At 49.1% G+C, this 27,954-nt stretch overlaps 1 protein-coding gene across 1 annotated transcript; it reads left to right on the top strand.

Annotated features, from left to right (window-relative positions):
- The first annotated feature begins 95 nt into the window (after positions 1-95).
- LOC128343832 (major histocompatibility complex class I-related gene protein-like) lies at positions 96-27,949 on the top strand. The gene is made up of 9 exons (XM_053293269.1): positions 96-191; positions 3,004-3,258; positions 10,775-11,044; positions 16,443-16,764; positions 16,930-17,360; positions 18,521-18,805; positions 19,993-20,079; positions 24,989-25,021; positions 25,258-27,949. Exons 2-9 carry the CDS (start codon positions 3,225-3,227, stop codon positions 25,596-25,598), a joined length of 1,803 nt encoding a protein of 600 aa, XP_053149244.1. The 5' UTR covers positions 96-191; positions 3,004-3,224; the 3' UTR covers positions 25,599-27,949.
- The last annotated feature ends 5 nt before the right edge of the window (positions 27,950-27,954 follow it).

The following is a 27,954-nucleotide window of genomic DNA, read 5'->3' as shown; positions in this document are numbered from 1 at the left end:
CAGCCCTGACGGTGTTTCATTTCCCTGTCAGTAGTTGGTGGGATCACAGAAAGGGAGCTCCTTTCTCTGGCTGGCTCACTGCTCTGGCTGGGTGTGGGAAGGGGCAAAGGGACACCCTAGCCGAGGGGGAGCCTTGGAGTCACTCTCTTTCTCTTGCTCCGATGCATATAACAAACACTGGAAATGCTGGGGTAAGTGCTGCAGCCCTGTTGCACTGAGAGCAGATAGACTGGGGTGGGTGGGGGGTGCTTTGACATCTAAGAAGTGGCAGAGTGGGGAGAGGAGGAGGATGCAAGGTGCCTGGAAGGGTGGGATTGGGTCCTTCCTCACTCTCCTGCTACCAGAAGGGCCCTGAAGGCTGTGCAATAACGCAATGACAAACGCTCATTGTTTTGCTTTGTCTTTAAAGTCTCCTTTCTAAACTGTTCCAGGTTTTGTTTTGTTTGCCGCTCGATTCATGAAGAGTAGATTATTATTCTCCCTCCCCCTTGCATCAGTGCTCCCCAATTTGTTTCTTTGTCAGTCGTTCTCTTGTCGCTTGGGTTCAGTTTAAAAAACAAACAAACAAAAAACCACACACACACACACACACAGAGTCTTTCAAGAGAGGGAGGAATGTTGTGCCAGCCTTCAGGGGTCTTAGGGGTTTGTGCCTCTCTGTGTGCACGTTGTGCAAAAAATGAACCACTGAAATGTTTGCTTTTGTGATTCAGAGGTTGCCTGCATCCTCCTAGTATTAGTAACCTTAGCTCTGGGCTTTTTCCTGCTGAGGGAGGGCTTCTCCTGCTTTCCCCTACAGGGCTGTATTTTTAATAACTGTTCAGCATCTTTAGGCTTATTCTTACATAATCCCACCCCCTTCCTCCTTTTTCCTCTCCTCCCAAGTTGTATGAGGAAGGAATATTTCAGATATTGGAGTCAGCAGGTAGAGTCCTGAATGTAAGATTAGATTTCTCAGGTGGGAGGGATGTTTACCACCACTTTATACCTCAGACCACATTCCAATGGGGTGGAGACCCAAGACAAGAGGATATCATAGGGCTCCATCAGACACTTCCAAATTCTTATAAAGCTGTAAAAGTGTATCAACTTAACCCTCCATTGTAGTCCATTCCTTCTGCCCAGATCCAGTGGGAATGCTAGATTTAAGCTGTGTGCATCGTGTTCTATCTTTTGACCTTCATGTACAAGATTGGTATTGCTAAGACCATAGAGCTGAAAGTTACCCAAAATATAAAGTTCAGTCCCTGTGCTAAGATAAGATCCCCTGTACATAATCCAACACCTTCAATAGATTATTTTCATTGCATCTGGATTACACTCTGGCAGGGGAATGAATGGAGGAGCATCATGCCCAAGATCTACAGGACAATGCATAATCAGTTCAATAGAAAACACCCAGATAGTTAAAGAAAGTGAGCCAAGCCACACTAAGTAAAAAATCTCTTTGGGCGTCACTAGCCACACTCATGTGATAACAGTGGCTTGTCTCTAAAATTAAATGGGCCACATAACTCAAACCTGACTGTCAGTTAAAGGTAAAGGCAAAGTGTGCCATCAAGTCGATTTCAACTCCTGGCGCCCACAGAGCTGTGTGGTTTTCTTTTGGTAGAATACAGGAGGGGTTTACCATTGCCTCCTCCCGCGCAGTGTGAGATGATGCCTTTCGGCATCTTCCTATTTCACTGCTGACCGATATAGGTGTTTCCCATAGTCTGGGAAACATGCCAGTGAGGATACAAACCAGCAACCTTCTGCTTGTTAGCCAAGCATTTCCTGGCTGTGCCACTTAAGGTGACTGACTGTCAGTTGCATCCCCCTAATTTGAACACCAAGCCTGCTAAACCAGATGTAGGGGGCAGGTGATTGTTACTTAGTAGTGATGCATGCTGTGCATGCACAGAAGCACTCTGCTATTCTGTAATCTGTCTGAGGGCTGATTTCCTAACTGAGAGCAGGTTCTGGGGCAGAGCCCAGATCATGGCTGTCAAAATCTTTTGGCTAGAAATAAGAAGAAACCCTTTTTGTATGAATTTTTTTTTTGGCAGTGCCAAAAAACCCCCCAAACCAATCCCCTTTTCCAAAAAGGAGTTTCAGCCTTTTTGCAAAAGTGTTTGGCTGTCCATGTACATTGCCCTTACTTGCTCTCATTCTCGAATTGAGAATGTACATGAACAGCCTCCATGGGTCAAGGCAAACTCTGTGACCTTGCTCTGCTGAGTGCAGAAAGAGAAGAAACTGACTTTGATCACATCATAGACCAATTTGCATCAGTGAAAGCAAGGAAGGTGCAGTTGTAGTGTTATAATTTGTTAATTAAGAGATCAATGAGCTTTACTTGTATTGTTGAGCTGATATTATGGTAAAGTTATCTGAAAGATGAGTGTCAGATATTTGGACAGGGGCGCAATTTCAGTGCTTGCCCTAGGCGCTATTTTCCCTAGACAAGCCTCTGTTTGTGTGTCAGTCAGATGTATGCTGGGGGGCGGGCGGCAGGGGGGGCACAATTTCAGTGCTTGCCCCAGGCGCCGTTTTCCCTAGTTACGCCTCTGCCCTGAAGTCCCCTCTTCTGACCTATGGAAGGGCTGGCCCTGAAGAATGCTCTTTCCTCCCTTTGCCTCCTTCTGTCCCCTGGGGGCTGCAAAGAGCTACCTCCTCCCTCACCAATTCCTTTTGCCATTCCACACACTATCCCCAGACTAAATTTGATGGCCACCCAGCCCCCACTTCCCAATTCTTCCTCCCTGCACTCCCTGACTTCTTCACCCCATTTGCTATCCCCCCCCTTCTCTCTGATGTCCCGAGAATTTCCCTCTTTTCCTCCCTCACATCTTCTGCCTGGGATCATTTATAGATACCTTCCCTGAACTCATGAACAGACCTCCCCCCAACTTTCTAAACGGGCATGGGGGGAGGGGGTTATTGAGGTCTTTGAAGAACAGTGGTTTGGGGTCCCCCAGGCTGCACATCCCCGTAACTCTGCCCTCCTCTCTTCCTTTCCAGGTTGCTCCTGGCACTTCCTGCACCATTTCTACCTGGGGGTCTCAGAGCCCATCCAGGGTCTTCCCTGGTTCACTTAGGTGGGGTTCGTGGATGACCAACTCATCTCATGCTATGACAGCAGCACAAGGAGGGACCAGCCTCAAGTTCCCTGGGTGGAGAAGGCAGAGGAGCAGGAAACACTTCATGCTCGGGATGCCGAGTTCTTCTTCAGGCAGGCCCTGATGATCCTGCAGAGTCACTACAATCAGCATGGAGGTGAGTGGAGGGGAGAGGGACAAAGCATTGCACCCCAACATTTATCTCTCCAAGGCACAGGAGATGAGGAAGGCCAAGTGCTTGCAGGGAGGGAAAGGGGATGGTCCTCCCCAGCAAAGCATTTGACTGCAGCCAAAATGGGGAAAGTGAAGGGGCAGGTATGCCTCCCTTTTCATGCCCCCAGAGGAAAGGCCAAGAGCAGGGCCTTGATGGGTGCTTGTTTCCACGTGTGGGGTGTGGGATGGGGCTTGTGGGGAGGAATGAATAAGCTCACATCCTGGGATGAGATGAGGCAGCAAGCCATCCAGTTTGACACATAGTCAATGCAAGTTCTAGAGGGCAGGGAACCCCTCCTTCCCTTCCTAGGATAAAGGTGGAAGTGCTTCTAATTCCCTTTCTTGTGGAAGGAAGGGGAGGGGAGGAAACCAGCATTAGGGCCGGGGCGGAGCCACCATTGGGCCAATGGGTTCAATGAACCCAGGCCACGCCCAATCTGGGGCCTCGTCTCGCAGCCCCCCCCGTGTCTGACGACATGGGGGTGCTGGTTTAATTCCTGAGCGGAGGCCTTGTGGCCCCTTCGGGTGCTAAACTAAGGCTGGCACTGCGTTTGCTGGAGAATGCAGCGGCAGCCTTAGTTTAGCTCCCGAAGGGCCACCTGGTCCCTTTGGGAGTTGAACTCCAGCTCGTGAATGGAGCCTCAAGGCTTCATTCGGAAGCCAGACCACTCCCCACCGTGTCTGACATCAGATGCAGGGAGGAAGGGTGTCTGCGAGGTTGCTGAGGCGGCCATACACAGGCCACCGGTGGTCAGGCTCTGCGCCTGATTAGGGCAAGACTCACAGCGGGGGTGGGGGTGGTATTACCCTCTGCCCCTCCAATGATTGTCTCTTAATCCACATTCCTCCCCACCCCCACAATCACAGAATCTTCCAGGGGGATATGGGAGTTGTAGTTCAAGAACAGCTGGAGTGCCAAGGCAGCCCTACCCCTGGTCCTCTCCACTGCTGCTCAGCTCCCCTGGGCAGGTGCTGTAGGGCCTTGTGAAGGGGGGAGCCTAAGGAAACAAGCTTTGAAAAAAAGTCCTCTGAGGGAAGGGGAGGGTATGCTTAGCCTGGAGAACAGAACACTGAGGTGGGACATGAGGACAGCAGGGCTGGCATAAAAAAAGGCACCTTTTAAAAGTAGTGATGCTCTTTATTGAGCAGGGGGAGAGCAACTGGCCCTATCCATCCCCAGAATAGCATCCCTCCAGTGGCTGTTGCTGGTGTCTCTCTTATTTTCCCTTTTGAGATTTTGAGCCCTTTGGGGGCAGGGAGCCATTTTATTTATTTATATGTAAACCACTTTGAGAACGTTAGTGCTTGACTATAGGATCATGCATGGTGTGAAGAAGGTGGATCGAGAGAAATTCTTCTCCCTCTCGCATAACACTAGAACCAGGGGTCATCCCATGAAATTGATTGCCAGGAAATCTAGGACCAACATACGGAAGTACTTTTTCACACAACGCATAATTCATACCCCTGCTAACTGGGCAAAGAGGCACCTTTCACTGTGGTGATTCTCTTTCTCTTTATTTAGCAGGGGGAGAGCAACTGGCCCTATCCACTAGGGATGTGCGAACCGGTTCGGATCCGAACCGGTTCGGGTCCGAACCGGTTCCGGTTCGGAGGTTCGGATCGAACCGAACCACCCCTGGTTCGGTTCGAATCCGAACCGAACTGGGGGTGGTTCGTTTCGAACCGGTTAGGACCGGTTCGGATCGGTTCGGAAAGCTGAAAATTGGTCAGATGGTAGCTGGCACCCAGGGGTACCTGTCACCCAAACCCCAAAGCAATCGGACACTCGTACGATTTTTTTATGAATTTTTGAAAAATATTTTTATTTTTCTCTCATAGGATATAATGGGACCCGAACCAGGCCATTATTTCTTATTGTGGAGCACTCATGGATGCCAACAACCATGCAAACCCTGAAGCAATCAGACACCCCTATGATTTTTTATGAATATTTGAAATATTTTTAATTATTTTTCTCATTGAGTATAATGGGACCCGAACCAGTCCATATCCCCTGTTGTGGAGGACCTAGGAGCACAAAAGCAGGGTGGGTGGTAGACAGTCATGGGTGCCTACCACCCAAAAAATCTCAAGGCAATTGGACACTCCTCTGATTATTGGTGAATTGTTAAGTGTTTTTGAATTCCTCATAGAGAATAATTAGGATTGCAGCAAATGTATAGCTTCACATCGGGGGGAAAGGGGTGTCATAGAGTGCAGTGTGGTGGGTGGTAGTTCCTAGGGTGGGCAAGGAAGCTATCAGAATTATTTGAAAGGAATTGGGCAAAGAGGTGATTTTTAAGTGATTTTTGAAGTTTACGCGTCTTTAAGGTTTTTCCTCATAATAAGTTATAATGGAGCTTTCAGCAGCCCTATAAGTGCACATGGGGGTGCTGGGGTGGCCCAGAGCAAGTGGTGGTGTAGTGCACATAGGGTGCCAACCACCCCCATGGGTTTCTAACCCATGGGGTACAGGGATCTCTGGTAGGGGCACCCCCATGGGTACAGGGTTCTCTTGTTTCTGAGGTATTGAGTGTGGATTCTATGATAGCAAATGAGATTTTCAATGAGACACCATCAATCCACTCTAATATGCTATCATAGAATCCACACTCCGCCTCCTGCTTCTTCTCTGTGTGTGTGCTTAGTAGGGGTGTGCAATTCAGGATTTCGGGTGATTTGGCTCGGACCCGAACCGAATCACCCCTGTTCTGTTTTGTGCCCAAATCTGGGTCACCCGAATCACCCTTGATTTGGTTCGGATTTGGATTTAATCCGAATCTGAATCCGAATCGATTCGGGGGGGTAAAAAGGGGCCCAGGGGCAAAATTTTGGGGTGGGGTGGTAGTGCCCAATGGGTAGAGTCTACCACCCCAATTTCAGGGGGATTGGGCAAAGGGCTGATTTTTGGTGAATTTTTAAAGTTTTAGTGACTTTGGGGCAGTTCGGGGGCAAAGCATGGGATCTGGGCAAAAGGAGTGGGGTGGGGTGGTAGTGCCTAATGGGTGCAGGCTACCACCCCAATTTCAGGGGGATTGGGCAAAGGGCTGATTTTTGGTAAATTTCTGAAAATTTCATATCTTTGGGGCATATTGGGGCATATTGGGGCAGAAAGTGGGGCCTGGGGCAGAATAGTGGGGTGTGATGGTAGTGCCTAATGGGTGGAGGCTACCACCCCAATTTCAGGGGGTTTGGACAAAGGGGTGATTTTTTGAGAATTTTTGAAGTTTTAGTGACTTTGGGGCAGTTTGGGGGCAGAAAGTGGATCTGCCCCAAAATAGTGGGGTGGGGTGGTAGTGCCTAATGGGTGGAGGCTACCACCCCAATTTCAGGGGGATTGGGCAGAGGGCTGATTTTTTGAGAATTTTTGAAGTTTGGGTGTCTTTGGGGCAGATTGGGGGCAGAAAGTGGATCTGCCCCAAAGGAGTGGGGTGGGCTGGTAGATAGTGCCTAATGGGTGGAGGCTACCACCCATCCCCAATTTAAGAGTGATTGGGCAGAGGGGTGAATTATGGTGAATTTATTTGTATGAGGTTTGTCTTCATAAGGTGAAGTGTGCTAAATTGATTACTTCCTCATATTATTCATAGTAAAGGAAAGTGTGAAAAAGTGGAAGTGGGGTCATGAGAGTTGTTTAATTGAAAAATATCTCATTTGCTATGATAGAATGAGAATTCACACCTTTTCTATTCACCATAATTCACCCCTCTGCCCAATCACTCTTAAATTGGGGATGGGTGGTAGCCTCCACCCATTAGGCACTATCTACCAGCCCACCCCACTCCTTTGGGGCAGATCCACTTTCTGCCCCCAATCTGCCCCAAAGACACCCAAACTTCAAAAATTCTCAAAAAATCAGCCCTCTGCCCAATCCCCCTGAAATTGGTGTGGTAGCCTCCACACATTAGGCACTACCACCCCACCCCACTATTTTGGGGCAGATCCACTTTCTGCCCCCAAACTGCCCCAAAGTCACTAAAACTTCAAAAATTCTCAAAAAATCACCCCTTTGTCCAAACCCCCTGAAATTGGGGTGGTAGCCTCCGCCCATTAGGCACTACCACCACACCCCACTATTCTGCCCCAGCCCCCACTTTCTGCCCCAATCTGCCCCAATCTGCCCCAAAGACATGAAATTTTCAGAAATTTACCAAAAATCAGCCCTTTGCCCAACCCCCCTGAAATTGGGGTGGTAGCCTGCAACCATTAGGCACTACCACCCCACCCCACTCCTTTTGCCCAGATCCCATGCTATGCCCCCGAACTGCCCCAAAGTCACTAAAACTTTAAAAAATCGCCAAAAATCAGAGGAAGGTCCAATCGACTTGAAATTTGGGTTGCAGGTAGAACACAAGGTCCCCTTTCAAACCAGCTATTTTTTGAGATCCGAACCGGTTCGGTTCGGATCCGAACCGGTTCGGATCCGAACCGAACCGGGGGGGGTGGTTCGGCAAAACCAAAACCGAACCACCCTGGTCCGGTTCGGACCCGGTTCGGATCCGAACCGAACCGGGAGAACCGGTTTTATGCACATCCCTACTATCCACCCCTAGCACGCTACCTCCAGTGACTGTTGCCGGTGTCTATATTATGTTTCTTTTTAGATTGTGAGCCCTTTGGGGACAGGGATCTATCTTATATTTATTTATTATTTCGCTGTGTAAACCACCCTGAGCCATTTTTGGAAGGGCGGTATAGAAACTGGATGAATCATCATCATCATCTTGTGGAATTCTCTGCCACAAGATGTGGTGACAGCCAACAACCTGGATGGCTTTAAGAGAGGTTTGGATAACTTCATGGAGGAGAGATCTATCATCAGCTACTAGTTGGAGGGCTACTGGCCACCTCCAGCCTCAAGGGCAGGGTGCCTCTGAGTACCAGTTGCAGGGGAGCAATGGCAGGAGAGAGGGCACGCCCTCAACTCCTGTCTGTGGCTTCCAGCGGCATCTAGTGGGCCACTGTGTGAAAGAGGATGCTGGACTAGATGGGCCTTAGGACTGATCCAGCAGGGCTGTTCTTATGTTCAGTGAAAGAGTTAAGGGCATGATGGCTAGGGGGGAAACTCTGTGGTGGCCCCCTTCCCTTGATGCCCTAAGCAGGCACTTGTTTTTCCTTATGGTTAATCCAGGGCTGACTGGTGTGTGTGTGTGTTTGTGTGTGTATGCTCCAAAGGCCTTTAGATCCAGTCTTCAATAATGCCTAGGTGCACCTCTGGAGACACACAGGTCCCCCCCTTCCTGCTGGTTTTCTGGGGAGTCCGGTCCGACCAGCACAAGAAGGCAGCTCCCGCAACACATCCTGTCCTCGGCCACTCTGCTCACCGCCAGTCCCCTCCTCTGGCACTACTTCGCCGCATATTTATCAGGCGCAACCATCCTCGGAGCCAAGAGATGTTGCAATCGAGCTCCACTGTCCTCCTCGATGGCATTGTATTTCAAACCCAGTTGTTCGCATCCCTTTTCAAGTCAGAAGTTCCCAAAGAATGGCCGGTGGCAAGGAAAGAGCCGCTCTCGACTCCTTCACCCGCCCCCCCCCCCCCCCGCGCCTGGCATTGGAAACTGCGGCACTCTAAAAAACACCAGCCAGCAGACGGCTCGCCCTTAATCGGCACACCACGCTCGCCCCCTTGAGGGGGGCCCAGAAACGTCCCCACCCCACATACTTCGAATGGAAAAGGCAGGTTTCTGACAAAAGTGGCAGTGATTAGCGATTATCTGTGTGTGTGCTACGGAGCGGGGCTCTGGGCGTGGCTGCCCCTCTCGCTCTGTGGGGCCCTGAGGGTATGCTGCTCGGAGGAGGGAGCTTCTCCTCCAGGTGATGATGCGGCTGCCCGGCTGCCCACTCTGCCTGCTCTTTGGGGCAGCTGCTGCTTGTTTTCCGTTGACCTGCGGCTCTGGTGAGTGACTCCAAGGGTTGAAGATTCCTCTATGCTGGGGAGGAGGAGCTGCTCCGTCCAAATACTGGGGGTGGGTGGGTGGGGGGATGTTTAGAGCATTTCCTTCCTTGTTGGCAGGAGGGGACCCCTCTCACAGGCTGCTAACTGAGTGGGACACAGCTGGCTGCCCCACCCCGGTGCGCCAGGAGGGAGCCCCTCTGCTTAGGGATGTTGGCCTTGGGCCAAGAGGTGAAGATGGGTCCTTCGTCTATCCATCCCCCCACCCCACCCCTGACCTTTGCTGCAGAAAGCAGAAGATTCCCAGAAGTTGTTGACGACAACTCCTATAATCCCCAAGCAAAGGTGACTGCAGCTGGAGACCCTGGGAGTTGTAGCCAACAACATCTGGGGATCCCTGTTAGAAGGAACACAGGTGGGAACAGAGGTACACTGAGGTAATTTTAGAGCCTGGCCCTAAAGGCCTTTGGAGGCCCCCCTCCCTTGCAAATTAAGCATCATCATGCTCAGCTGAGCGATCACACCACCCGGGACAGACTAGAGAGGAATGCGGGGGGGGGGGGGCAGGGGCTGAGGAGGCCCTGGACTTAAACCCCTTTGGTAAGAGTGCCTCTGGGTGGGAAACAAAACATTCTGTCAGGGCTAGGGGACAAAGTCTGACAGGTGTGGCCTCTCCTGGCCCCAGGATGTTCCTTGGCCAGTGGCCAGCTGCCCCCAAGCTAGGCCCCAAGCTAGTCCCCTATCTATGTCTAGTCTGAGAGGCAAGGGGGCGGTCCCAGTGCCAAGAAAAGCACCTGTCACAGCCCTGGCAGTGTTTCATCCCCCCCCCCCCCCGTTGGTGGAACTGCTGAAATGGAGCTCCTTTCTCTGCTCTGGCTGGGTGTGGGAAGGGGCAAGGGGACACCCTGGCCGAGGGGGAGCCTTGGAGTCACTCTCTTTCTCTTGCTCCGATGCATATAACAAACACTGGAAATGCTGGGGTAAGTGCTGCAACCCTGTTGCATTGAAAGCAGTTCGACTTGGGTGGGGGACGGGGTGCTTTGGCATCTAAGAAGTGGCAGGGTGGGGAGAGAAGGAGGATGCAAGATGCCTGGAAGGGTGGGACTGAGTCCTCTCTCACTCTCCTGCTACCTGAAGGGACCTGAAGTCCCCTCTTCTGACCTATGGAAGGGCTGGCCCTGAAGAATGCTCTGGCCTCTCCTTACCCCTTCTGTCTCCTGGGGGCTGCAAAGATCTACCCCCTCCCCCATTCCTTCTGCCATTCCATATTCTACCCCCACCAAGCCCCCACTTCCCAATTCTCCCTCCCCGCTCCAATGGCTTCATCCCCCCACTTGCTATCCCCTCCCCTTCTCTGATGTCCTGAGAATTTCCCTCCTTTCCTCCCTCCCATCTTCTGCCTGGGATCATTTATAGATTTCTTCCCTGAACTCATGAACATACCTTCCCCCAACGTTCTAAACAGGCATAGGGGGTGGAGGCTCTTGAGGTCTTGGAAGAACAGTGGTTTGGGGTTCCCTAGGCTGCACATCCCCTTAACTCTGCCCTTCTCCCTTTCCAGGCACCCACTGGCACTCCCTGTGCCATTTCTACCTGGGGGTTTCAGAGCCCATCCAGGGTCTTCCCTGGTTCACTCAGTTGGGATATGTGGATGACCAACTCATCACTCGCTATGACAGCAACACAAGGAGAGACCAACCTCAAGTCCCCTGGGTGGAGAAGGAGGAGGATTCCTGGTTCTGGGAGCAGGAAACACATCATGCTCGGGAGGCTGAGTTTTTTCCCAAGCTGGCCCTGGTGATCCTGCAGAGTCGCTACAATCAGCATGGAGGTGAGTGGAGGGGAGAGGGACGAGGCATCGCACCCTGACATGCCTCTCTTTCCCTGGGAAAGGAGACGAGGAGAGGCAAGTGCTGGCAGGGAGGGAATGGGAAAGTTCCTCCCCAGCAAAGCATTTGACTGCAGCCAAAATGGGGAAAGTGAAGGGGCAGGTATGCCTCCCTTTTCAGGCCTCCAGAGGAAAGGCCAAGAACTGGGTCTTGATGGGTGCTTGTTTCCACGTGTGGGGGTGTGGGATGGGGCTTGTGGGGAAGAACGAATAAGCTCCTATCCTGGGATGAGATGGGGCAGCAAGACATCCAGTTCCACACATAGTCAATGCAAGTTCTGGTGGGTGAGGAACCCCTCCCTCCCTCCCTCCCTCGGATAAAGGTGGAAGTGCTTCTAATTCCCTTTCTTGTGGAAGGAAAGGGAGCGGAGGAGATCAGCGTTAGGGCAAGACTCATAGTGGTTGGGGGGGATTACCCGCCACTCACTCTGCCCCTTCAGTGATTTCTCTTAATCCACATCACCCCACCCCACCACACACATGCACCCTACACACGACAGGAACTTCCTTTTCTTGGGCTCAACCTACTCCAGGGGTAGGCAACCTTGGCACTCCAGTTGTAGTTGAACTACAACTCCCATGATCATCCTCTGCCCCCATAAATTGTGGCAGGGGGATATGGGGGTTGTAGTTCAAGAACAGCTGCAGTGCCAAGGCAGCCCTACCCCTGGTCCTCTCCACTGCTGCTCAGCTCCCCTGGGCAGGTGCCGGAGGGCCATGTGAAGCGGGGAGACTGAGAAAAGGAGTCCTCTGAGGGAAGAGTAGGCTATGTTTAGCCTGGAGAACAGAAGACTGGAGAACATCAGTCGCGGAGCCAGACCACGGGTGACCCGTGTCCGGCTGTGGTGGTGCTTGCTCCACCCCCTTTGTCTGACATCAGATGTGGCAGTTAGCCACGCCCCCACATCTGATGTCTGACACTTGGGACGTGGTCTGGCTCCTGATTGAGGCTGCGCGGCCCCGTTTGGGCGTTAGATCCAGGCCGGCGCTGCATTCGCAGCATGGCCAGGAGCAGCTCTTCCCTGCCTTTAAGCCAGGGAGGAGCCACTCCTGGCTGCACTGTGAATGCAGCACCAACCATTTAACTCCTGAATGGGGCCATGCGGCCCCACTCCATCACCCCCCCCTTGTGTCTGATGCGGGTGTATGTGTCGGCGGCCCGAGTTCTTTGAACTTGTCTGCCAATGGTGGCTACGCCCCTGTGGGACATGATGACACAGGGCTGGCATAAAGAGGCACCTTTTGAAAGTGGTGATTCTCTTTATTTATCAGGGGGAGAGCAACTGGCCCTATTCATAGGAACATAGGAAACTGCCATATCCTGAGTTAGACTATTGGTCTATCTAGTTCAGTATTGTCTTCACAGACTGGCAGTGACTTCTCCAAGGTTGCAGGCAGGAATCTCTCTCAGCCCTATCTTGGAGAAGCCAGAGAGGGTGCTTCATATACCTAAAGCAGCACAGAACAACACCGTACTCCTCCCTCCAATATTTCAGAAGCCTTTCCCACAATATCACTTAGGCTTGTAGCAGAATGTTTGTAGATATAAAAAACCATCTCCCAATGGCTATATATTTCCACAATGTTTGCATTTGGATTAAGGCAGTGCAGTAATTTCCCCCCAGAACTTTCTCCTAGGTTAGCCATGTAATTTAGCATCTTTCCACTACATCTTTAATTACATCTTATTCAAGGTGTATATATAGAAAGCTAAACTGCCTTATAGATTATTCGGTATAGAAATGTTATGTTTGGGCAAAAAGCCTAAGTATTTTCAGTAGCAGCTTACAATATTAATTCCTTCCACCCAGACAGGAGTTACAGAACTGTTTCACTACCAATATCAAACATTCATAGAAGTGTAAATCATTTCCCCTTAAGGACCTTTGTTTATTGCATAAAAAAGAGAAGTGGATAAAAACAAATGAACAACATTTCACATTATCTCAGTAGTCCATACAACAATCCTGTTAGGTAGGTTGGTAGGTAGGTAGGTAATATCCCTATATTGCCGGAGGGCAGGGGGAGATGGTAGGCTGAGGGTGAAAGTTATTATTATTACATTTATATCCCGCTCTTCCTCCAAGGAGCTAAGAGCGGTGTACTACATACTTAAGTTTCTCTTTCACAACAACCCTGTGAAGTAGGTTAGGCTGAGAGTGAAGTGACTGGCCCAGAGTCACCCAGCAAGTCTCATGGCTGAATGGGGATTTGAACTCGGGTCTCCTTGGTCCTAGTCCAGCACTCTAACCACTACACTACACTGACTCTCATGGAAAGTTAGTGACTGACTTCATCCCCAGAGCAGCATCCCCAGAGCATATTCATCCCCAGAGCAGCATCCCTCTAGTGGCTGTTGCTGGTACCTATCTGATTTTCCTTTTTGAGATTTTGAGCCCTTTAGGGGCAGGGAGCCATTTTATTTATTTATATGTAAACCACTTTGGGAACTTTAGTGCTTGACTAACAAGCAGAAGGTTGCCAGTTCAAAACCCGCTGCTGGTATGTTTCCCAGACTACGGGAAAACCCCTATATCGGGCAGCAGCGAAATAGGAAGTTGCTGAAAGGTATCGTCTCATACTGAGCAGGAGGAGGCAAAGGTAAACCCCTCCTGTATTCTACCAAAGACAACCACAGGGCTCTGGGGGCACCAGGAGTCGAAATTGACTTTCCTTTACTTTAGTTTGGGAACATTAGTTGAAAAAGGAAAAGGAAAGGAAAGATTATGCTGTCGAGTCGGTGTCGACTCCTGGTGGTATATAAATATTCATCTTATTTGTTTAAAGGTAGCCCTTCAGAGGCAGACGGTGACACGTTCTCTGTTGCCCCAGAGGGAGGGCTAGGTATAACTGGCTTAAGTCACAGGAGGGCAGATTTTGAGTGAAAATTAGGAAAAACATATTTAACAACTATGCGACCAATTCCCTAGGTGGGCTGGAGTCTTCAGGGAGAGGCTGCACAACCCCCTGTTAGGTCTGCTCTAGTCTTGGCCTTCCTGCATCAAGCAGGGTGACTAGATGGCCTTGAAGGCTCCCTCCCGCTCTGTGATCCCAGATTTGAGCTGCCATCTTTTTTTCTCCTCTGAGACTAACAGCAGGTTGTAGGGGAGCAATTTGCATCAGGGGATCATCCAAACATTGATTTTAAATATCCAACATGCTGTCTTTCCAGTCCATCTTTTAATTCACATTGAACACTCTTAAGACTCCCTTAATATCTTTCCCAAAATGTAGCAGTGGGACCCAAATTTTAAAAAAGAATTTCAGCTCATGTTTAAAAACTGATTTGAGAACCTAAATCAAATTCTTTGAATGAGGGAACAGAGAGGATGCTTTTCAGACTGCATGGAGTGGGAGATGTGCAGCTGAATTGCGCTGCTTTCCCTGCTGCTTGCACAATCTGTCTGAAGGGTCCAGTGCTTCTCTTCTGTGCTTTCAGGCAATAAGAGAAACTCTCAGCGTGGGAGCCCGAAGATGCTGGGTGGCTCCCATCACATGCATCAGGATGTGGTCCAATGAAGCCATTGCAGTAACAACAGTAATCATAATAACAATAACAACTTTATTTGTCAGCCACCCCATAACAAATTGTTCTCGGGGCAGCTCACAATAAAATGATAGCATACAACACACATACAATTAAACACACCTAAAATGAAACACAACAAGTATAAGGTGGGAAATACAAAGCTGTAAACTATACAATACCAAACTGTAACTAGAGCAGCGGGAGAAAGACGAAGAAAGTATGAACTGATAATGTGCTTTCTCACTTCAGGGTGTCTCTCCAATAATTTAATTACATTTATGATTAAAACCAAGAATTTTATTTTTGAATCATTCAAGGGTTGCTGGTAGCCTCTTGATATCTCCATACCCCACCTCTTCAATCCCATGTTTTTGGATGCCTCTGACTTGGAAGGAAGCCATAATGGCAACTACTGGGAGACATCGTAGTTGAGGGCAGCCTCTGCTAAGAAATCTGTTAGTTCTGATCAGAGGTGCACCTAGGTAATTTTGGAGCCTGGACCTAGAGGCATTTTGTCCCTCATATACAGTCGCATGTTTGGCTGCCAGGTGCAGAGCAGGCAGCTGTGTGGTGTGGTGACCCCCAGCCCCAAGCTTGGATATTCTTGAGAGGATTTGGGGGGCCCCAGGGGTTGTGGGGGGTGGGGCCACTTTACAGTGTGGTCCATCTCCGTTTGAATGGGAAGAGTACAAATGGTGCCTCTGGTTCTGATCCAGGGAAGGGAGAAAACTGCCTTATATTGAGTCAGACCATTAGTGCATCTGGTTCAGTATTGTCTACGCTGCCTGGCAGTGGTTCTCTAAGGTTTCAGGCAGGAAACGACCTACCTGGAGATGCTTCCAGGGCTGGGATTGAACCTGGGAGCATGTGCTCTACTACTGAGCTACGGCCCTTTTGTAACTGGGCAAAGCCAGGAAGACCTGCCTGTCGTGTCTTTCCCACCTCCTTCCCCACCTTTTAAAAAGCAGGTTATTGGGGTGATAGTCTAAGGAGGAGAGCTGGTCTTGTGGTAGCAGGCATGAATTGTCCCCTTAGCTAAGCCGGGTCTGTCCTGGTTTGCATTTGAATGGGAGACTACAAGTGAGCACTGTAAGATACTCCGCTCAGGGGATGGGGTTGCTGCGGCAATAGCACTTGCATGCGGAAGGTTCCAAGTTCCCTCCCTGGCAGCATCTCCAAGATAGGGCTGAGAGAGATTCCTGCCTGCAACCTTGGAGAAGCCAATGCCAGTCTGTGTAGACAATACTGAGCTAGGTACAGTAGACCTATGGTCTGAATCAGTACATGGCAGCTTCGTAAGTTCCTATGAGGTGGAGGAACGCAGGGCAGGGCATTAGGAATACAAAAGAGCACGGCTGTCCTTCTTCTGGAGAGAAGGATGGGGGACAATGTCGTGTTTATCCTGGCTAGTAAAGAGACCCAGCAGGGGAAGAAAATGGCAGACATCAGTCCTTTAGCTTTAAATATCCACAACACATACATCTCTTTCCCCTGCACGAGGGGTGTAGCTGTAACTGGGCGGATGGGTTCAAAGAACCTGGACCCTCCAGCTCCGGAGGCCACCCCAGCTCCACCCTCCCAATTTTCTTTATTATCTCCCTCACTCTAAGGGGCCACCGGGGAGAGGGGCAAACAGGGGCCCTCTCTCCCCTAGCTACGCCCCTGCCCAGCACCTGTCATTTTTGGTCGGGATGGGGTGTGTTTGTGGGGAAAGCAGTGCAGAAACTAAAATACTAGCCATTTGGGATGAGGAGTGGGACAGACCCGACATGCAGCACCCTTTGATGATCTTGCATTGTGTGTCTCCTTCAGGGCTCCATACCTGGCAGTGCCTGTTTGGCTGTGCACTGAGCAAAGACAGGAAGCAGAAAGGAAGGTTTATGCAGTGCGGTTATGATGGGCAGGACTTCATCAGCCTGGACAAGGAGACCTTCACCTGGACAGCAGCCGATGATGCAGCCCAAGTCACCAAGAGGAAGTGGGAGGCTGATCCAGACATTGCTAAGATATTGAAAGGCTACCTGGAGGGGAAATGCAATGAGAGGCTGCAAAAATACCTGGACCATGGGATGGTGGCTGTGCGGAGGAGAGGTAAGGAGGGGAAGGGGAGCAGTTTGTGGAGAAAGGAGGAGCAGTTCTTCCGCTGACACCCCCAATACCATTTATGTGGGTGGCAGAAGTTGGGACTATCGCTTAAGTGTGGGAAAAGTACACTTTTGCATGCTCCCAAAAGAGTTACCAGTTCAGTAGACCATGGTAATGTTGTGGATGTAGTATATCTAACAAATCTTTGACTGAGGGAGCAGAGGGGATGCTTATCGGATCTACAGATAATACAAGGTGAGGAGGCGGAGCCAAGATGGCGACTGGTTAACAGCTCAACTCACACAAGCTCTTGCCCCAACCTGGGCTCCTCCCCGCCACTTCCTGGGCATGGCTTCCAGGGGCTTGCCACCCCCAGAGGGAGGAAAAGATCTTGCAAGAGCCCTGCCAGCAAGAGTCCTGCCAGCGACAATGGAGTGTGCATTGGAAAGAAGAAACAAATGAAGACCAGTGCCTTCCTCTCCCCCTCAGAGGTGGCAGCAGGAGATGTGAGCACTGTGATTTACAACTCTGGGCACGGAATCTCCTTCCCCTTCAGCCAAGGAGGCCTCTTCATGCAAGCCAGCATCTCGGAAGGCAGCAATAAATCAAACTCCTCTGATACTGTCTCATCAGGGGGCCGAGTGGGTAAGTACCTCGAAACAGAGAGACAGGGGTCCCATAGCTCCTGGCTGCACACTTACCCCTCAATTGACCTCATCACTCAGCAACTCAGAGATACCTGTTTAATTTCAGCACAAGCCTTAATCATTATCCTTGGTAGGTTGAACATCATTTAGGAAAAAACGGGCTGTTAAAGACAGGTTTTTGATGAATTCATAGTAAAGAACCAACAGGGGGTTTAAAATACAGTTGTTGTCAGCAACTCCCGACCTGCCCCTCCCCTTGCATCTGACTCACTCCCCAAACGCCTTCAGGACTTTCGGGAATCAACAGTTACCCAAATTTCCATAGAGTTCTACAAACATTTCAAATTGTCCTTCGATTTCCCAGATATGATTATTGCAACTGGGCTAGCCGCCAGGCAATTATTAACTCATTGTCTTGTCTCTCAAACTCACAGACAGAAACTATTGGATTAGTTTCATACTACTTTCTCAATTCCAGACTGAATGTGAAAAGACTCTTTCTAACCTTTAAAAATGCAGCAATGGAATCAAAGCTGGGCTTTTCAGAGGCATATGGTAGGCCAATGTGGGAAACAGGATGCTGGACTAGATAGGCCTTGGGCCGGATCCAGCTGGGATGTTCTTATGTTCTGAACCAGTTCAGCCATGGAACCTTCATAATATTCACCACAAAGCCCTGAAGGAGCTCACTGGGTGAATCAACAAATGCTAATATTGCCTTTGAAAGCTGTTCAGTGTCAGGACAACCAGGGTTGGGAAATGGCCGTCTTTGGAGGCTTTGGGATGCCACAGGACTTCAATACGCTCCACAGGGTCACCACAATGGCCCCGTGGAGTCTCTTCCTCCTCCTTCATGTACAACATGTACAAACCCATTTCATGTACAAACCCATTTTTTTACCCAAGCCTTCTCAGGTTTTTAATTAAAAAGTACTGTTAATTTTATGGTTTTTAAATTACTGTATTGTTTTAACTTTTATATGTGTTATATGTTTAACTGTTTTAATTTTTATATGTGTTTTAATTGTTGTTAGCCACCCAGAGACGTAAGTTTGGGTGGGGTATAAATTTAATAAAATAACAACAACAACAACATCCAGCCTCCCTGCCAGCCAACTGAGAGTCTTGGGATTAACACCAATGGTGCTTTTTTTGCAGAGCCCCCAGCAATGAAAGTGACACACCAGGTGGGCCCTGATGGCCTTGAGATCCTCACCTGCCGGGCCCACGGCTTCTACCCCAAGGAGATTGATGCCACCTGGAGGAAGGACGGGGAGTTCTGGGAGCAGGAGACCTTCCGTGGGGCTGTTACTCCTAACTCAGATGGGACCTACCACATGTGGCTCAGCATTGAGATTGACCCCAAGGAGAGGGAGCACTACCGGTGCCATGTGGACCATGAAAGCCTTTTGGGACCACTGGACTTAGCTTGGGAGAAGCCTGGTAAGAAACTGCAGAGGATAGGAGAAGGGCTCCTTTGGGGGAGGGTGTGGCAGGTCCTGGAATATTTTCCCAGGGAGGGACCCTTGAGCAGCATCACAGGACAGAACATAACATAAGAACATAAGAAGATCCTTGCTGGATCAGGCCCAAGACCAATCTAGTACAGCATCCTGTTACTCATAGTGGCCCACCAAATGCCTCTATGAAGCCAAAACCAGGAGCTGAAGGCAGGCCCCCCTTCTGCTGTTGCTCCCCTGCAACTGGTATTTAGAGGCATGCATCCTGCACCTGAACCTGGAGGTAGTCTATAGCAACCCAGACTGGTAAGCATTGATAGATGTGTCCTCCATGCATTTGTCTAAGCCCCTTTTAAAGCAATCCAGGTTGTTGGCCATTACCACATCCCATGGCAGAGAATTCCTTAGATTAATTATGTGTTCTGTGAAAAATTCTTCCTTTTGTTGGTCCTAAATTTCCTGTCAATTGGGTTACAATAACCCATGTGGAGTCCAGAACATACTTCGGGTGTAAAGAAGGCTTGTGACTAGCAAGCGCCAGAACCTCTACCAATTTTGGGGGTTGTCTGATAAAAGCCATAGCAAAATCTGAGGGGGCAACAGGGAGCTAACTGAGAATGACGACAGACTTCTTATTCTTGAAGCATTAAAAGTTCCTTTTAAAGGCAGGGAGAGTTGCTCTGGCCGTGCTGCAAATGCAGCGCAGGCCTATTTTGCTTGCAAATGGGGCTGCGTGGCCCCCGTTTGGGAGTGAAATCACACCCTTATGTCTGACATCAGATGTGGGGGGCCTGTCTGAGGCAGCAAAGCACGGCTCCTGATTAGCGACAGCCTGGGTTCTTTGAACCTGTTCGCCCAATGGTGGCTCTGCCCTGGTCCTCCTGCCCGAAAAAAGAGAAACAGCTCGCTGGCCGTGATTGTGAGTCAAACAACTGGAGAGGGGGGAGAGAAATGTTTGGGGGGCAATGTCATACCCTGGCCACAGGTCTGTGAGCCTTGTGGGGCCCCTTGACCCTCTGTGCCTGGGGGCAGTTGCACCCCCTTGTCCAATGGACCGTACACCCCTAGTGGAGACAGCATTTGGCTCAACCCACAGCAGCCCTTGTTCAAGGATCTCTGCTGAGTCCTTGGAGACCAGCTATCAATTTAAATGTGTCTGTTCCATTCCAGGCTCAGTGCCCATGGGGATCATTGTGAGTGCCATACTCTGGGCTGTGGCTGCTGGTCTGCTGGTGGCTGGGATTGTCTTTTACGTCAGTAAGTAAACTGAATGCATTGGCTGGGCTGGGTGTGTGTGTGTGTAATATTCTGGGGAGGATCCCCACTGATTGAGGCCACTCACACAACCTCGGTAGGTGGCATGGGAGGCCTGGGGGGCGGGGGAAGGCAGGAGGTTGCTTGCCTTCCTCCTCAGATGAGTGGCAGCCACCTCAGGCTCTGCTGTGCCATGTGCCCGCATGAGAGGAGCCATGGTGGAGTCCAGAGCTGGGATGGGGAGGAGGAAGTCTTGCCACATCCCAGTGTGCCCTGTGCTGGCTGTAGAGTGGTTGCATTTCTGCTTGGCGAGGCCTCTCCTTCCCTCTGGCTCGCTGCCCAAAATGGTGGCGGGCCAGGGAGAAGCCCAGCTACCTGACAGCAATTGCAAAGTCAATAGTCTGCCAAGGTTTGTTCAACCTCAGAAAAATGATGAGTTAAAAGTTCGGGCGCCACAGGTCTGGAGCAGCTGGTTCCCGGCGCTTCTGAAGACACAAGAACCCAGGCAGCTCCTGTCGTGAGAATGCCTTCAGGGAGTTCTGGCATCGGTAGCTGATACCCCCGAATTTGGTGGTACCCACAATTCCACCCTCCCTAAATGATATTCTTAATATAAACTTCTTATTCAAAGTATAAAGATCAGCATAATATTTTCTAGGGCTGTGAATGGCTGATCTCGATCAAGACCACTATTGCATTGTGCTAATGATGCAGGAGTTAAATCGGTATCGGTTTGATACATCAGAGGTGGGGGCTAATCTTTAGCGTAGATCCAGCTTCTGTGGCAGCCAATTTCACTGGTGGTGTTTGAAATCCCCACCTTTACTGGCCTGCTCTAACCCTATAATGCTGCAGGACATCATGATATGGCATCCTTTTCTGGTTCATTACTTGTGTGCGTGCGGTGGGTGGGGGGAGCGGAAATGGCAGCACTCTGCACTGCAGCCCTACAGGAGGTAGAGGCTGGTGACATTTGGTTTCTGTCTGTTACATATCTGAGTTTATGGCCTGAGTTATCCTGAAAATTCAGAACGGCCCAGAAATGGATACCAGCTTACAAGGTACCCTGTGTGGGGCCCACGCTCTCTGGAAGGAGTGGTACTAGGAAAGATCTGGGCTTTTCTGGTTCCCATGGAATTCCATCTGTGGTCGGAAGGTTACTATGATGCTTCATAAAACCTGAAGGCCTCTGTAACTCTGCAACGTATGGGGGGATTTGGTAATGCACAGATCTACCCCCTTGCTGTGTTGGAAGTAAAGGATTCTGCGCTGTCTCATGTCTAAATGACAGAGGGGGACAGATTACAGAGTAAGAGGGCTAGAGGGGTCAAGACATTGGTCATCCCATCTCTACTGCTCTGACACTATCCCTTTGATATGTAGATTGCTAATCTCAGGGACTTCCTTCCTTCCTACCACTTCCTCTTCCCTTTCTTCTCCCTTGCAACACCCATGCTCCTCTCTCCCTGCACCATGTGTGCAGAGATACAGAAACCATCCCTCTGCATCCAGCTAGCTAGCTAGGTTAGAGATCCTATCTCTCCACTTTACTATATAGAATGGAGTTCTCCAATAAAGACTCCTTATATTGATTTGAAACTATAAACTGGCTCCAAGTTTATTTTACTCTCAGCACACACACATGCCTATGCAGACTCCACTGTGTTTTGCCTCTGTGCACTCTGCTGTAATAGAAGAGTATCTCTTACCAGAGAGAATTCCCAACATGCTGCAGGATCCCATCCCATAGGTATCCTCTCATGAGGTATGAAAGAAGACATTGTTTGCATTTCTGAAATAACAGAACCATATGGCACTTTACAAAGTGTGGTTTTGGTTTCCCTGGTTCTTCCAACTAGTTACTGCATTGTCGGAGCCAAACTGTGGAAAGGCCTTGTCTGGTTTTAAAAACTGGAGGATGAATTGCTGTCATAATCATAATCATAATAGACAAAAAAGAAGAAAAGGAAATACATCTTAAAAACTCATTTTAAAATTAGTTAAAAATCAAATCAAATCTGAAAACCAAAATTTAAAAGGCCTGGGTGAACAAAAAGGTCTTTATCTGGCATCTAAAAGAACAAAGTGAGAAAGCCAGGTGTGCCTCACTGGGGAGACTATTTCATAAACAGGGTGCAACCACTGAAAAGGCCCTCTCCCTGGTAGCCACCTGCCTCACTTCGTTTGGCAAGGGCATACAGAGGAGGGTCTCCAAAGAAGATCTTAAGGTTCAGGTAGGACACATGGAGCAAGGCATCATATTTATAGCCAGACACGAGAGTATCTTAGTTATACATGCTCATTGACAAATATAGATATGTGGGTTGGGGAACCCCCAGGGACATCTTTTCAGGAGGCTTCACAGGGAAAGAGAATTTGTCAGAAACCAACCCTCCCCTCATATTAATGGAAATCATTGGTTTACTGGTGGTGGAGGGTTAGACTGCTTGTTGGCCATTCTTCTCTTTCCTTGATGTCTAGCTTGGAGTAGGGACTGTTCTCTACAATTGTGCTGGGGTTCAGATGTGCTTGTTGCAGGCTGATTCTATTTGAATTCGAATAGAATAGGTCAGTTTCAATTCAAATTGAACCTGAAAATTTGATTCATGCACATCCTTAGCCTATTCAGGCTGGCCTATCTCATGGGTGGGGGTGCTGCAGGAAGTGATCCCCTCCTTGATAATTTTGGTGCTCCCTTACCCTGTTGGCTTCTCCTCCTTGTGCATTGCCAAATCAGCTGGAAGCAAAGGATTCTGGGGCTTGTGGTTCTCAAGAGAGATGATTACATCGATTGGCAAAAATCTCTCTCTCCATCCTAGAAAATGGCCAGGCCAGCCGCTCACTGAGTTAGTTTGCTTCTACCTTTGCTTCTGTCTGGCTCCAGCAAATTTCTCATCAGCCTACAGAATCCAGAGATGTGCACAACAACCACCACCACATATAGTAAAGGGAACTAAGTTTGCATAACTGTAATGCTCAATTCAGCCTCTCCCCATCCCATGGTAATGGACATAGTCCAATCCTGGATCCCTGGGCTCTGGCAAAGTATACCCAGCATCTGTCCAGAGTGTTGTACAGTGAAGGAAATAAGTATTTGATCCCCTGCTGATTTTGTCCGTTTGCCCTCTGACACAGAAATGACCAGGCTATAATTGGAATGGTAGGTTTATTGTAGCTGTGAGAGACAGAATAACAACAAACAAACCCTCAAAAGTCCAGTGCCCAAAAGTCAGCGATGGATTTGCATTGTAGTGAGGGAAATAAGTATTCGATCCCTTCACAAAAGATGTCTTAGTACTTGGTGGCAAAACCCTTGTTGGCAATCACAGAGGTCAGACGTTTCTTGTAGTTGGCCACCAGGTTTGCACACAACCCAGGAGGGATGTTGTCCCACTCCTCTTTGCAGATCCTCTCCAAGTCAGAAAGGTTTCGAGGCTGATGTTTGGCAACCTGAACCTTCAGCTCCCTCCACAGATTTTCTATGGGATTAAGGTCTGGAGACTGGCTGGGCCACTCCAGGACCTTCATGTGCTTCTTCTTGAGCCACTCCTTTGTTGCCTTGGCTGTGTGTTTTGGGTCATTGTCATGCTGGAATACCCATCCACGACCCATTCTCAATGCCCTGGCTGAGGGAAGGAGGTGCTCACCCAAGATCTGACGGTACATGGTCCCGTCCATCGTCCCTTCGATGCAGTGAAGGTGTCCTGTCCCCTTAGCAGAAAAACACCCCCAGAACATAATGTGTCCACCTCCATGTTTGACAGTGGGGATGGTGTTCTTGGGCTCATAGGCAGCATTCCTCCTCCTCCACACACGGTGAGTTGAGTGGATGCCAAAGAGCTTGATTTTGGTCTCATCTGACCACAACACTTTCGCCCAGTTCTCCTCTGGATCATTCAGATGTGCATTGGCAAACTGCAGACGGGCCTGTACATGTGCTGCCTCGAGCAGGGGGACCTTGCGGGCACTGCAAGATTTCAGTCCTTCATGGCGGAGTGTGTTACCAATTGTTTTCTTGGTGACTATGGTTCCAGCTGCCCTGAGATCATTGACAAGTTCCCCCCGTGTAGTTCTGGGCTGCTTTGTCACCGTTCTCATGATCATTGCAACTCCACGAGATGAGATCTTGCATGGAGCCCCAGACCGAGGGAGATTGACAGTTGTTTTGTGTTTCTTCCATTTGCGAGTTATTGTGCCAACTGTAGTCACCTTCTCACCAAGCTGCTTGGCGATAGTCTTGTAGCCCAGTCCAGCCTTGTGCAGGTCTACAACCTTGTCCCTGACATCCTTCGACAGCTCTTTGGTCTTGGGCATGGTGGTGAGTTTGGAAGCTGAGTGATTGCTTGCTTCTATGGACAGGTGTCTTTTATACAGGTACTGTAACAAGCTGGGATTAGGAGCACTCCCTTACAGAGGGTGTTCCTCATCTCAGCTCGTTACCTGCATATAGTGAAAAGACACCTGGGAGCCTGAAATCTTGCTGGTTGATAGGGGATCGAATACTTATTTCCCTCACTACAATGCAAATCCATCGCTGACTTTTGGGCACTGGGCTTTGGAGGGTTTGTTTGTTGTTATTCCGTCTCTCACAGCTACAATAAACCTACCATTCCAATTATAGCCTGGTCATTTCTGTGTCAGAGGGCAAACGGACAAAATCAGCAGGGGATCAAATACTTATTTCCCTCACTGTATCTGCCACTGTGGGACAGGACAAGTAGAAGATCTTCCATGTATGATTTAAAATTATTATTCATTTTTAATACCTAAAGTGTATGCACAGCTCAAACCTAATTTGGAAGGATGGTAGATGAGTGGAATAATAGAAAGGAAAAGGGATGTGGGGTTCTGGGAATCTCTTTCTCACAGAGCATATAGAAATACAAATTTGCTTATTTTCTTGTATTTGCAGTAAGTTGCTGGAAGTCTTGCATTACTGTCATGGGTAAGTGGAGTATGCAAGGGGTGAGCTACCATCTCAGAAATGGGGAAACATGCAACAGACTCTGTGGAGAAGGTGCTTTCACAAGTAGCAAGTGCTCAGAAAGCTTGAGGGATCTGCTTCCCTGTGGGTTGCTAGGAAGAGAATGAAGAAGCATCTCACTCAAGAGTTGGGCATGGACCGTCTCTGGGGTGCAGGGGGTCCCTTTCAGTGGTGACTCTTTGGTTCTGTCTTTGCAGAGAAAAGGCAGCACGATGTTTCCAGAGCAACCCGAGAACCAGCAGCATTGCCAGGAGAAAGGAGCCCTTTCCTCCCCTCACAAGTGCACACTGACCATCTACCCAGCATCTGTGGAGAGCCTCATCACTCTCTGCATAGGAGAGGCATATATAGCATGGTTGCAGAGGACACCCCAACAACTGGATTTCAACAAGAGGAGGTGGGACAGAGAAGCTCCATCTTGCCATTCTCCTCGCATCGCCTCCGATCATATTCTCTTCTGCCTCCTCCTCCTCCTGGAATTGCAGGGGGACAACTGAGGTGCCAGGCCAACGTACATAAGAAGAGTTTTTCAGTGTAACATAGTCAAATATAAGCTGCCAGGGAAGACTGGCGATGTGGGTGGGGGGGCAGTTAATATATGATTGGTGCAGGTATTTTGGCCTCACGGTGGGGCCGATCTCCCTCTCAAACGGGCCCAAGCAGCCTCGTTTGGGAGGGAGATTGGCCTGCGCTGCACTGGCAGCGTGGTTGGAATGGCTCTCCCTGTTGGAAGTGAAGGACTATGCACTGTCTCTTGTCTCAGTGACATAGGAGGACAGACTAGTGAGTCAGAGGGCTAGAGGGTCAAGACACTGGTCATCTCTTCTCTGCTACTCTGACACTATCCCTTTGATATGTAGATTGCTAATCTCAGGGACTTCCTTCCTTCCTGCCACTTCCTCTTCCCTTCTTCTCTTCCCTTGCTTCTACCTTGCAACATGCAAGCTCCTCTCCCCTGCACCATGTGTGCAGAGATGCAGAATCCATCTGTATCCAGCTAGATAGATAGATTAGAGATCCTATCTCCTTCCTTTCCTATCTAGAATGGAGTTCTCTAATAAATACTACTTATATTGATTTGAAACTATGAACTGGCTCCAAGTTACTTTACTCTCCGCTTACACGCATGCCTAACTAAATTCCGCTGTGTTGTGCCTCTGTGCACTCTGATATAATGAAATAGAGTTTCTCTTACCAGAGAGACTTCCCAATACTCTCTGCCTTTAAAGGCAGGGAGAGTTGCTCCGGTCTGTGCTGCCCAACGCAGCGTGGACTGATCTCCCTCCCAAACAAGGCTGTGCAGCCCCCAAACGAGGCTGCGCAGCCCCATTTGGAAGGTAGACCATGCCCCACACCTGATGTCAGATGTGGGGGCAGCCCCCTGCATCTGACATCAGATGCCAGGGCGTGGGGCCAGCCTTGCTCTGTACCTGAGAGTTAGTAGTTGTAGAACAGCATAGCCTAAATGTATATAAATAAATATAAATGTATATAAACCAGGATTCAGAGTCTACACAGTCTGCTCATATTCAGATTTCATGCAGTTTGCTCATGCAATCCTGTTTCTCTCATACTCACACCCGTGTTGGGGAGATGGCCAATCTCTCAAACTACAGTGCACTAGACTTAAAGTAGGTTCAATAAAATGGCACCTGTGTCCCCAGATTTCGATGTCAGCTGAAGAGGTGCATAGCAAAGTGTGTATCGATCTTTATAGGTCTCCTCCAGTGTCTGGGGATTAGGCAAAACCAGAAAAATGGATCCTGCTGGCAGAATCTGGCTGCTGAGATCATCTGGGGAGGTCCGGCTGTGGTTGCTACCAGCTCGGTTGATGGTGACTCGGAACCGGGCCTTTTCTAGCGTTTCTTATCTTAGAGAGCGCCTTCTTCTGCATGATCCCCACCGCACATTAAGGTCATCTGAGGAGGTCCATCTCCAGTTGCCACCGGCTCGTCTGGTGGCGACTCAGAGGCAGGCCTTCTCTGTAGCTGCTCCTGGGCTGTGCAATGCACTCCCGGCAGAAATTCGTAATTTGAGATCATTGCTGTCTTTCAGGAGAGCCCTTAAAACCTATCTGTTTGGCCTGGCCTTCCAGGGTTTTTAAACTACTGTAAACGGTTTTTAATTGTTTTAAATGGTTGCTCTGGTTTTCCAGGGTTTTTAGCTGTTTGAATGTTTAATTGGTTTTATTCTGTTTTTATCGTTTTGATTTTAATTGTTGACAGGTTTTAATTGTTTTTTTTTTTCTGTTGTAAACCACCCTGAGCCATTTTGAAAGGGTGGTGTATAAATCGAATAAAAAATAAAAATAAAATAAAATAAATAGAGTTCCCCGGGACTCTACAATGCGCTCCCTAATGAAACAAGCAGACTAACCCTCCACCACCAGTAAACCAATGTTTTCCATTACATATGAGGGGAGGGTTGGTTTCTGACCATTTCCCTTTCCCCATGCAGCCTCCTGAAAAAATGTCCCTGGGGGTTCCCCAACCCACATCTCTGTATTTGTCAATGAATGTATATAATTAAGATACTCTCATGTCTGACTATAAATATGGTGCCGTGCTCCATATGTCCTACATGAACCTTAAGATCTTCTTTGGAGACCCTCCTCTGGATGCCCTTGCCAAATGAAGTGAGGCAGGTGGCTACCAGGGAGAGGGCCTTTTCAGTGGTTACTCTGAATGTTTTTAAGAAGGACCTGATAACATACCTGTTTAGCCAGGCTTTTGGTCTATAGTTTTAACGCTACAGGTTTTAGAGTTTTTATTTGTATTTTAAATTGTTTTAATCGTGAATGTTTTAATGGTTGTTTTTAGATTGTGAACCACTCTTGGGGACATGTGTATAGAGTCGTATACAGATATGCTAAATCAATAAATAAAATTATGCCA

Source organism: Hemicordylus capensis, chromosome 2 (assembly GCF_027244095.1).
Source record: "Hemicordylus capensis ecotype Gifberg chromosome 2, rHemCap1.1.pri, whole genome shotgun sequence".
Lineage (NCBI taxonomy): Eukaryota > Metazoa > Chordata > Lepidosauria > Squamata > Cordylidae > Hemicordylus > Hemicordylus capensis.
The sequence above is the reverse complement of the archived record's forward strand: the minus strand, read 5'-3'. Positions and strand labels throughout refer to the sequence as shown.